General features: G+C 34.9%; 1 protein-coding gene across 4 annotated transcripts in view; it reads right to left on the reverse strand.

Moving 5' to 3' along the window:
• LOC149573136 (GPCR-type G protein COLD1-like) overlaps window positions 1-12827 on the reverse strand; it is a 181395-nt gene that overhangs the window by 113548 nt on the left and 55020 nt on the right. For all 4 annotated transcript variants that reach the window (XM_089814319.1, XM_089814317.1, XM_089814316.1 and 1 more), the window contains one exon: window positions 12103-12223. In XM_089814319.1, coding sequence (XP_089670445.1) covers window positions 12103-12223 — 121 coding nt within the window. The remainder of the gene's footprint in view (window positions 1-12102; window positions 12224-12827) is intronic.

The raw sequence follows: 12827 nt of genomic DNA on the forward strand, positions 1-12827 counted from the left end.
TCTTAACTTAGTCCAGATTGAATTTTAACTCCTTTGGCAGGGAGACAAACTGGATACAGATATGGAAACAATTTAATATTTCACAATATCTGTAATGTTCGAATTTAAAATGCTAAATGACCGTATCCACTTATCTGATATTTAAGTTGTATATAGAATTCCAAAAAATAATCACAAAGGACGATTCATCTGCAGTTTAAATCTCCATGCCGTTTAAAAAATAAACAAAAGACTTTTTATTTTATTATTAAAATAAAATAAATCAATTTATATTACAAGTCATATTAAACTCCTTATCCCTCCATACAAGTAATATAAAATAATTTCTCTAGAATATGAATGTGAATGTCTGAATATGTCTTATTTTTGAGAAATAAAGTATCTCTCATTTATATCTTACATTTTGTATATTGGTGACTTTTCAAAAGAAAAGTGATGTCTCTTTGGAAACAAATTATACCTCTTATTTCTAATTGCACCTTTTCAAAATTAATTTTGAAATTGTGCGCAAATAATGAAATTTTAAGCTCTTAAGGTTATTGGCCCTCATATACCCCCTTGTCTTAAAATATAATCGCACTATGGCAATATGAAGGCATCGCTGTTTTTTATATTTTTGCTGTCTGGAATTCTCGCTTGAAAACAATGCCGGTAGCATCCCGACATGATGAATCCTTTGTCTATTGCCGAAAATACCAAGTTCTTATTGTCACTTGACTTCATGTTGCCATACTTCAAGTAAGACGCCGCTAGTAAGAGATTCATGATAGTCACATCTTTCTTGTGACGCATTTATAAATCAACAGCCCTTTGAATTTCTGTGATTAAATTTTCATTGTTATCACTTCAATTGCCGGAAAACATTACCATACTAATTCTACTGTTGTCTTTTCTTCCACAATTGCTGACTGCTTGTCATCTCAAACATATGATGTATAAAGATGGAGACACAGTCATATGCCTTCATTAGTTTTTCCGCCATTCCATGTCCCATTATTCCATATTTCTTAGAAAAATGTGGAAGCAATCATGTTGGTGAATGCAAATTGGGCATTCTGCCTTTACGGGTCACTCTGTAATCTTCTTCCTATTATTGCCTCACCGTTCCTCCCCATAATCCAAACTTGTTCTCAAATAGTCAGTAATACATCAGTCTGTCATGGATGTGATTCAGAACTACGACGATCTTTCCCAATGGTTGCAATAAAAGCATCGACAGTTTCTTTCGTTTCTGATATTTGCTTGCTTCACACTAACATATCCCGAAATAATATTGTTTGTTTGATATGGCAGTGACTTGTATTCCTTTAAATATGCTGTCACGGCTAAGAAGGCTGTTGAGGCTTGTTGCCTTCATTGTGTTCTCCCTGTGCAAACAAAGATGGACTGTGATGATTATCTGATGAACTGTCGTCAAGGTTCAAATTACTTCTATCCGACTATCCTCCATTTGTTCTCAGTAAAAATAAAAACATGCCGTCTTCTCTATATGTGATACATATTATTTAAGACTCTCGATGCCACCATGTTCTTTTTCCTTCACACATACTAAACTCACGATAGCTCCTTGTTTCATTTCCAACCCACAAAGATTTTATGACATGGCAGCTGTACATCTCCAGCACTATGTTTTGTTTGGCATATTGCATGACGTGGGAAGATATATCACCAATGGTTTATTAATTAAATCTGCCTCTGTGCATATAAGATGCCTGGAAACAATTATCCTTCACCAATGTTATGTTCTGGAAACTATATCAGGAATATCTGATCTGGGAAAGCTGATAGACTTAAACTTTTCTCACTGTCTGAAGTTTGAACAGAAAATTTAGTGTTTCGAAGAATATGAATTTGCTGGGTCACTGTATACCTAGCATAGGGAAATCATTGAAACATATAAATATAATATTATTTGTGGGATAAAAAGGTCAGATAAGGTGCTTAAATGGATGCCCAAATTCGCCAAAAATTTTAGGCTTCATCAGGAGCCAACAGAATTTGCATGTATATATACAAGCTGTAGAAGGGAAGGAGTTTGCAGAATGCAGATGTTGAATGAGAGCATGCTATTGTCTGCTGCTTCCTCTTCATTTTGATTTTCTTCCTTATGTGTTTGTTCAGCAGAGGCAGATTGGTTTTCTATTGACGTTTGTGGCATTATTTTTCAAAGCATGACTATATTTAACCCTGGGAGACAATACAATGATCTGGGTGGACAGTATTTTGTGAATCACAGCTGAGGTAAATGGGGCTCACCAAATCCCACTCTCGACTACTAATTTTATGAAAGTCCTATTAGACCTGGAGTAATTTGTGCAGAAAATAATCCAAATGTATTAAATATGGTGTCCACTGCCTGGTGACACCCCTGGAATAATTTTGAAATCGCCTCAACAGCCCGAGAAATGCCCAGGTATGCCCAGAAATGGTTCCAAAAGCAATTGATTGAAAATTACCATGCCTGCTCAAATCAACAGACCAATCACTCTCAATTCCAATTTGGAAATATTTCGTACCCAAAAATGTCAGGATTTCAGATCAATTGAATAATTTTTAATTTTACTGATCATGCATTTATAGATAATTCCCCATTGTCATTTCCAAAATAACAAGAGACGATCTAATCTGCTCTATATTTACAATAGGCAAAGTTCCTTAAGCGTATTCTATTAGGTTCTACAGTAAGGAAAATACACCAAAGAAAGACAAATTGCATGTAAAAGCCGGGAAGATTCAAGAAAATTAGATCTAAGAGACAACATATAGCATGTCTTAGTAGTTCCCTATTATGATTCTTAGGGAATCTTCCATCCATACTGATGTAGCCTATAGCCACCTCTCCTCAAATGCTCAAGCCAAAGGAAAGGTTAATCTGTCAACAAGTGAACCTCAAGGCTTAAGCCTATTAATTTCTCTGTCCTACCTCCTTTATTATATGCAAATCTGATTTTTATTATATACTTGTTAAATTATATTACCTACTGTCTTAAATATTTTCCTTATTTATTGCAATCATTATTGTCATACTTATATTTGTTGGCTTAGCTGTATTTTTTGTCTGCTCATTACTATCGTTTAGGGCTTGTCCACTAAAGAGAGACTTCCAACATTTTCTCTATTTGGAGGTTAATCTAATTAAGATCACATCGTTGCTTTCACATATAGCATTCAGAATTCTCACCAGTTACAATCAGAGTTCCACAAGGAGATGCCCACCCCCCCACTTCGCAACACTAGAATCCCTAGGACTTGGAGGCATGTAATATCCCGGCTGGGTGTCATTCTCAACCCCTCAAAATGAAACCACAAAATAATAAACAGCAAATGCATGTCAAAGCTTTTACCAGTTATTCAACCCAAAACCAGCAATTTCACCAATATCACAGATCAAAAAAAGCAACCTCAGATTGTTATTGCATTATACATCAGCAATACAATAACTCTTATTACCAGCCAAATCTAATCTTACAAACAAAGATACAGTCAGATTGGAAGTACTGAAAATCAGAGATGCAAATAAGTCCAAGTGAGACACCTGAAATGATGCCTCCCCTACAATGGGTTTTTGTCCACCATCTTCCGACTTGTGGGTTTTTGTCCTCCAAGCAGGCTGAAAGCTGAAGCTTCCAATTGACTCTCCAAGAGAGCTCAATATCCAAATAAAATCCAAAAAAATATCCAAGCATCATGAAATGAGATCCTTCTCCCCCTTTTAAACACAACCTGGGGACTTTTCATATCCCCCTGCCTGACTCTCATTTTCCAATACTGCCCTTGTCCTTTTGCATGTTGATCTCTTTTAGACTCCCTTTTTAATTATTAAATTGACTTTTAATAACTTGTGTTAAGTCCTCCATAGTCAATATCAATATAAATAGGGTTGGGCAATTAATTTTCAAATGTCACCGAAAAAGGGGACATTACAGGGCATCATACCCAAGTCCCCAACTGCGCCACTGCCTGAGGCCCAACCTCCAAAGGGGTCATTAGAGGCCTCCCTTCACTACATTTTGTACTTTTTTTTATATAATGTTACTATACTTGGTATTTTACTTCTTAATAGTCCTATACATCTTTTCATAACTAGCATTATAAGTACCATATGTGTAGTATATACACCCCCCTCCTGCCATCTCCGAACTGAGTCCCCTTTGTGCCCTTGTCCCGGAAACCTGTCCCCCTATTCCAGCATACCCTTGTCCCTGACGACAGTGTAACTATGATAATTATCATTTTTTTCTTTATCGTGATTTCTCAGCAACAATTTGCCATCGGTTGGCATCAGATAATGTTGTTTGTTCTTCTAGTGTGAACCTTGATGTAGATATGTTACAATGTTGCCTTTCATTCTCTGTCAGACATTTTAGTCTCCCTCAATACCATGTTTCATTGCTTTGTTGCAGGGTTTTTCCCTCACTTGGATATCTGAATCTTACTGGCCATGGTTTAGGGGCTTAAGATTTTGACTAATAGTGGTTTTCCCTAATTTGTTTTGTTTAGGAACTTTCATAGCTCAGGGTAATCTTACCCTTGTTCTTCTTTGTTGTTACACATGTTATCCTGGGTTTCCAGGACTGAGGAATGCGGGATGGCTGACGGGGAAATGAGTTTCCAAGATGAGGAGCATGGGACAGCAGAGGATAGCAATAGGGACAGCTATATAAAAAATAAGGAAAATATGAAATATAAAAGGAAATTTTAAATTTAGATTTAAACATGGAAAAAGCATGCTTATACACATTTTAGAGCTTTAGCATATAATGTTTGTGTTAAATAATTTAAATTGAGAGTTCACATGAGAGTGGAAGTCAAACAAATTGTCAAGATTCAAACATTAGATTTATGGGACAGCCGGGCACAGGTTTCTGAAAGTTTCTGAGTTTCTGGGACATCCCTGTTTTTGGGACAGGTCAAATTATAGAGGGAACACATCCCCAGGTAAAATTGGTTTATACAGAACAGTAAATATTATGAGATGGTCTTGATTATGATCTGTTTCCTACTATTTATTTTTTTCTGATTCAAACAAGTACTTATGGGCCAAAATACATGCCGAAAGGTTAAGTTTAATTACTCTCTTCTAAGGCTGTGTTATTAATTGCAGCAGCATTGAACCCTTCGCATGCAACATTGATATTAAATTTCAACCACAGTGGGGAACCACCTGATTTGGATTATAAATTTATAGTTTTATACAGTCACTTTGTTAAAACTATAACTATGATCATCATACTGATCTGACTGTGCAGATCACATAGACTTCATCTTTCATGTAATACCATCAAAAGGCTTATTAACACATTGCACCTTGTCTAGGCATGATCGGCAATTTATTGTGATGAGTATATGTTAGCATTAAGCTTAACAAAATTTAGTTATGTCTGTTTGTTAAACTATATCTCCTTCTAGGTGCCGATTATGAGAGAGCATTGTGGGCCAACCTAGATAGGGTCATGTCCCTTTAAGGGGCATGCCCTTTGGTGATGGTATATGAGTAAGGTGTGGTTGCAGAGAAAGAGCACACAATAGAATATCAAGTCTGCTCCTTAAGCAACTTTGCCACAAATCGAATACTTGCTGAGACAAATATATTTTAGAATAATAATTAATATTGACATATCATTTCAAGGTCAGATAGAAGGAAGATCAAAACAGCAACCATACAGAAAGGCATTATCTCAGATTTGATTACTTAGAATTTGCAGAAACTTTACATGGTATCAGAGCTTTGGTAGTCGAACCTAGGCTCTGCATATTTAAATAATCAGACTTAGTATATCTAACATCATTCTCCTATCTTCAATAGCATACACAATCAGACCTAAGCACAAGTTTGATAGGAAAGAACACTTTGATGCTTGGAAATTCAGAATCATGATGATTCTTGAAGAAAAATGATGTGAAATAGTTTGTTGATAAAGCATCCAAGCTACTTGATACCAAACCTAATAAAATTATCTGAAGTAAAGGAAACAGGAAAGCCATGCAGATCATATTAGATGGAGTAAAAAATGAAATAGTACCCATGCTAACGAAGCATCAAACAGCATTTAATATGATGAATGCATTATTGAATGCATATGAGGTTAACAATGCAACTAGAGTCCTCACACTAAAAAGGCTACTAAATCATATACAAATAAAGAAGGGAGAATCAATGAATTCTTACTTTCTAAGGGTTGCCAGTCTAAGAGATGAACTTGCAAGTATAGGAACCATAATTGATGACAAAGAATTAACACTGATGGCTATAGACAGATTACTAGATTCATGGGAAACATTCGCACAAGGAGTAAGTGATAGAGACAATCTTTCTAACTTCAATAGACTTAAGGAAGATTGTCTTCAGGAAGAATTTAGAAAACTTAAGAAAGGGGGAAAGCTGAAAACAGAAGACAAAGAACTTTATGTTCTCAACACAAATTCCTATAAAGCTAAGAAGAAGCACTTCAAGAAGAAGGGTAATCAAAAGAATGACAAACCTAAGAAAGATCTATCCAAAATAAAATGCTTCAAATGTGAAAAGTTTGGACACTACAAATCTAATTTCCTTGGGTGATTGAAGTCTCAAGTAAGGCATGGGTGATTGATAGTGGATCATCTCGACATATTACAAGATACAAAGAAGCACTAGACTCTATATCAGAAAAATTTAATAGCGAAGTCACCATCGGTGATAATTCAACACATTCCATCAAAGAAATTAGAAATTACACCTTGAAACTAAAGTCGGGTAGTTCTCTCCATCTCAAAGGAGTACTCTATGTACCAGGAATAAAAAGGAATCTAATCTCGATTACAGCACTTGAAGATGATGGACATAATGTTGCATTCATGGACAGTAAAGTAATGACCTAGGCTAAGAACTCTTCATTTAAGAAAGCAAAATTGACTGGCCAAAGAAAGGGGTACTTGTATGAATTAAATTCAAAACCTAGTCGACCTATTCAAGCCTTAATTCATTAAGCTGCTAATATAAACGAAATATGGCACAGAAGGTTAGGACATCTAAATTTCAAAACCTTATCAACTATGGAAAAGATGGTTACTAGTTTACCTAAATTGAATAAAGATCACTCAAGCATATGCAAAGGATGCACTCTAGGTAAGAACACCAAAAGTCCATTTATGATACCACTAGAAAAACTAACAATGTTGTGGAATTAATCCACTCAAATTTATGTGGACCTATATTTGTTCCTTCTCTTGGAGGATTCTGGTACTATATACTTTTTATAGATGACTTCTCAGAAAAACTTGGATTTACTTCATAAAATGTAAAGAATTAGAAGAAATCCTTGAGAGATTTAAAGAATTTAAAACCTTAACTAAAAACTTATCAGGACATAAAATTAAAACTCTTAGGACTGATAATGGAGGGGAATATACCTTAGATTTGTTTAAAGAGTTTTGTAAAGAAACGGGAATTAAGAGGGAGTATGTCATTCCTTATAACCCACAACAAAACAAGGTAGCAAAAAGGAAGAATAGGACAATTATAGAAGCTGCAAGAGCTAAGATATTTGATCAAAATCTCAAATATTATCTTTGGGTAGAAGCCTCTTGTACTATTCTCTATATTCAAAACAGAAGTCCTCACTCCTACCTTAGAGATAAGACTCCTAAAGAAGTCTTCACTAAGGTTAAACCTAATATACGTCATCTTAGGATTTTTGGGTGCCCAGTATATATACATGTTCCAAAAGAAAAGAGAACTAAGTTAGAACCCTCTAGGAGGAAAGGTATTTTTGTAGAGTATAGTGAAACGTCTAAAGCACATAGGATTTTCATGCCTGGTCAAAAAAATATTGAACTTAGTAGGGCTGTAATTTTTGAAGAAAATTTAGCATTCAAAAAAGCCCTAAGTTTTGGAGATTCCTCTCCCTTACCTAGTTCTAAAGGAAATACTAAATCTGAGTCTCAGAGGAAGAACATTGAAGAAATTGAAGATAAAATTCAAAATCTCAATGTTGAAGAAACTCAAAATTCTAAGAAAAGACCACTTTGGGCCATTAAGACAGTAGAGGAAGCACAAGACTTTGTTGTACCATCTGGAACCTTCAGAGAAAGCAAAAGACCCAAAAGATTTTCTAGTTATGCAGCAAACATGAATGATTTGTCTAAATCAGAACCAACCAATGTTTCAGATGCTATTAAACATATAGCTTGGAAGGATGCTATGACAAAAGAATACCAATCCATCATGAAGAATGATGTTCGCGAAATTGTTTGCAGGCCTAAAGGAAAATCTATTTTTTCTTCCAAGTGGATATTTAAAATCAAGCATATTGTTAACGGTAGCATTGAAAAATATAAAGCCAAATTCGTAGCCAGGGGATTCTCTCAGAAAAAGGGGATTGATTATGAAGAAACCTTCGCTCTTGTTGCCAGATACACCTCTGTAAGAGCAGTCCCAGCTATTGCACCATCAAAGGGACAAAAAGTACATCAGATGGATGTAAAAACAGCATTTTTGAATGGAAAGATTACAAAAAGAGGTATATTTGGAGCAACCAGAAGGATTTGAAACTCATAACCCTAAATTTTTTGTTTGTAGGCTCAAGAAAGCTCTCTATGGGCTTAAACAAGCTCCAAGGACATGGTATGAAAGAATTGATAAGTATCTCACTAGCTTAGGATTCTCCAAGAATGAAGCTGATCCAAATCTATATTATAAAAGGGATAAAGATGATATGGTAATTTTGATAATATATGTTGATGATTTACTAATGATAGGTGATGATCATCTAAAAGATCAATGCAAGAAAGATCTAATCAGAGAATTTGAGATAAAAGATTTAGGACTCCATTACTTCCTAGGACTGGAAGTATGGCAAAATTCTGACAGCATCATGCTCAATCAAGGAAAGTATACATTAGACATCTTGAAGAGATTTGGAATGTGGAACTGCAGGCCTATGTCTTCTCCTATGGAGACTATTTTACATAAACTTAAGGAAGCAATAGCAGAATCACCTTCCATAGATTCTACTCTTTACAAACAGATGATTGGGTCCCTTATATACTTGGTAAATACAAGACCTGATATTTGCTATGATGTTAATGCATTAAGTCAGTTTATGTGTGAGCCAAAGGAGATTCACCTAGTTGCAGTCAAACACATTATGACATACTTACAAGGCACTCTTAACCTTGGGCTCAAGTATGAGAAAGTTGAATTGGACCTACATGGATACACAAACTCAGATTGGGCTGGAAGTGTTACAAGTAAAGCACTTTAGGATGTGTTTCAGTTTAGGCTCAGCAATGATATCATAGATATGCAAAAAGCAGTCTTCAGTAGCACAAAGTTCCACAGAAGCCGAATAGAATGGAGCAGCGATGGCCTCTCGGGAAGCAGTTTGGCTTAGAAAGTTACTTGTGGAATTATTTGGTCAAGCCATGAATCCAACGATTATTCATTGTGATAATCAGAGTTCAATCAAGATTTTTGTGAATCCAGTTTTTCATGACAAATCCAAACATATCAAAATTCCTTAACATTATGTAAGAGATATGGTAGACAAGAATACTGTAAAATTAGAATACATTTGCACTGTAGATCAAACAACAGATATTCTTACCAAACCTCTCTCTCGAGTGAAGATAGATCACTTCAGGAAAAGACTTGGTATGGTTGACTTGTAATTCATTTGTATTCTTTAAATTATTAATAAAATAATTTTATTGTCAGGCTATTGACTGTTATAGGTTCCACCATTTGTATTCATTATTTTAGAGGTGATGATCTCTAAGAGAATGAATACTTGTATGGAAGACAATATGAGAGATGACGATCTCTTAGATAATTACTAAACAATAGAGATCTACTATCAGATGTAGATGAGTTCAAGAGCACATTGTGATGTAGACATTGTTATGCCTATGAGTCACAACCTGGATAAAGGAAGAATTTTACTATTCTCTGGAGTTTATCCTATGTTCTGGTAGATCTTAACTCGGGATCATGTTGTGATTTAGGAATGTCAATACCTATGAGTCACAACTTGGATAAATGAAGAATTTATTTATTCTCTGGATGTTATCATGTTTATTGTATTTATTGCAATACTGTTATCACTAATATCAGTGACATGTCATATCACAGATATAGTAATATGACATAGTATCATGTGTTCAATGATACCACACGCTAAGAAGATTCAGATCGATAGAGTATCAGTCTATACTTATTCATCGTAATTGATGATGCTAGATATGTTATCTCTCAATATGATTATCAAGTTAGGAGGGAGTGTTAAAACTATAACTACGATCATCATACTGGTCTGATTGTGCAGATCACATAGACTTCATCTTTCATGTAATACTGTCTGAAGGCTTATTAAAACATTGCACCTTGTCTAGGCATGATTCGCGATTTATTGTGATAAGTATATGTTAGCATTAACCTTAACTAAATTTAGTTATGTTTGTTTGTTAGACTATATCTCCTTCTAGGTGCCAATTATGAGAGAGCATTGTGGGCCGACCTAGATAGGGTCATGTCCCTTTAAGGGGCATGCCCTTTGGTTATGGTATATGAGTAAGGTGTGGTTGTAGTTAAAGAGCACACAATAGAATATCAAGTCTGCTCCTTCAAGCAACTCTGCGACAAATTGAATACTTGCTGAGACAAATATATTTCAGAATAATAATTAATATTGACATCTCATTTCAAGGTCAGATAGAAGGAAGATCAGAACAGCAACCATACAGAAAGGCATTATCTCAGATCTGATTACTTAGAATTTGCATAAACTTTACAACTTTGTAACATCATAGCAGAGGATCATTATGAAAAAATGTTTAGCTTTATGTTACATAATTAATAATTAATTTACCAACAGATCCATATCAAAAATGCTGAGCTCGCATACTGATCCTTGTTCCATCTTTAGCTGCTTATCTGTTTAAGATCCCTGATTCAATTCAGGGTAGAATAACAGCTGAAAGTTCTAGCAGCAATAGATAAAGTAGACTGTCCAGATGTGGGCCTCGTCATTTTTTCAACTAACAGAAACTGCTTTGCAGAGAAGTAACAATTAAAAATACAAATGCCTATGTTAACTCAACAATAATTACATAAATTTATATTCATATAAGGACTTATCTGTTCATCCCCCTGCCAATGGAAGTCTTTTGATTTATCTGGAGGAGAATTACTTTGATACATGACAGTATTTCCATGCGCACTATCTCAAAAACACTCCTGTGGGCAAATCATCATCTGTTATTGGTGATTTCTCTCAGGCATAAACATCTGTATCCAAAGGCAAGCAAGGAGGTGTTGTTTTTGCACATAAATTCTAAAGCAAATTTCAATTATCACTCAATAGTTTGGAAGCTGTTATAATCTAATGGGTAATACATTGCACTGAAAGACTTGAGCATGGACAACAAGCATGCACATTTTAAAATTATGCTCAGTCAGACAATTCTTAGCTTCCTAGCCGGAATACTGTTTGCAATCTACAAGACACTCTGAAACATATGAGATCAAGGAAAAGTAAAAAGCAGCTATTGAGGCCTTGAGTGACATTAATCGACAGATGCATACACTCGAGCAAACAAACATGGAAGCCATGGTAGCAAATACTATACTGCTCTTTTACCACTGGTAGCTGCTCAGCTGGATCTTGAAAAATCTTGAAGTGACCTGATAGTTTAAGATACCCAAAAATATTTCTCTGATTCTTTAATTTTGTAATGTTAAGGGCTTGTTAAATAAGTTAGATGGTCTTAATTTATGTCAGTTTTTAGGAAATTGTCAGCGGGTTTTACAGTTTTACTTCTTACCAAAACAGCTTATAGTCATGGACAGAAAAATATGAAATTTCATATTTATAGGGACAGATTTCAATTTCATAATGGCTTTCACCTATGAATATATAATTATAATTGAAAGAGATGTTTTATGATCTTTAGGGCTTGATTAAAGAACTCTACTGATCTGATAAATATACATACATTGTGTACAACCGTAGAATACTTCACCAAATCAAAAGTGCCAGAATTATCACACCACTCAATCCTGGAGCTAATAGATATTAAAAACTAAAATACAAAATAAACGATGGTAAAATTAAAATAATCTCTTACCTAATGAAAAGGGACAAATAACTGTAAGGTAAATTCACTGCTCCAAAACCAGAAAGGACGGCCATGACAGTGACACCTACAACTCCAACTCTACTGACTAGTTGGGCCATTGTGAAAAATCCTGCACAACAGATATGAAACCACACATTATTTAGATTATCATCATTAAAACTGTAGTGTATCCACAGGGAATGACCACAGATGATTGAAGCTATACAAGGAAATAGGGATTTAAAGTTTAAACAACAGCATTTGACATCCACTTTCATGTTTGTGATGAGTTGATAGACTTACAGGTAAATTGAGAATTAGAGCAATGCTCAAATCGAATACTGATTTACAAAATTTCAAGGTCTTGTGGACATGTAACTTTCCTCTCACACAAAGATAAGTGAAAGAAGAATAAATATGCCACATTGAAGTAAACAATTCACAAAAGGATTATAATTTAAAATTTACAACTGAATAATATACTGCATGATATACATTGGATAGTGTTGTGATCTTTTCACACATCACCCCATTGTAAATGCGCAACCCCTATAGTATTGCCCACTTGGTCATTTGCTTTGGAGGTCCTAGTAGTTTTAGCATAATTTCCCAAGGTTCCAAATTTTTTGAATGGGCATTGACGATAAATAAAAAGTCTAGAATTAGGTGTCATTGCCTCTAGCTCTGAAAAAAGAAGTTTTGTGAGGGATATTGGAATTTGGCCAAGTGTAAAA

The sequence above is a fragment of the Cupressus sempervirens genome, chromosome 2 (assembly GCF_028749045.1).
Source record: "Cupressus sempervirens isolate cs-2001-9-10 chromosome 2, ASM2874904v1, whole genome shotgun sequence".
Taxonomy (NCBI): Eukaryota; Viridiplantae; Streptophyta; class Pinopsida; order Cupressales; family Cupressaceae; genus Cupressus; species Cupressus sempervirens.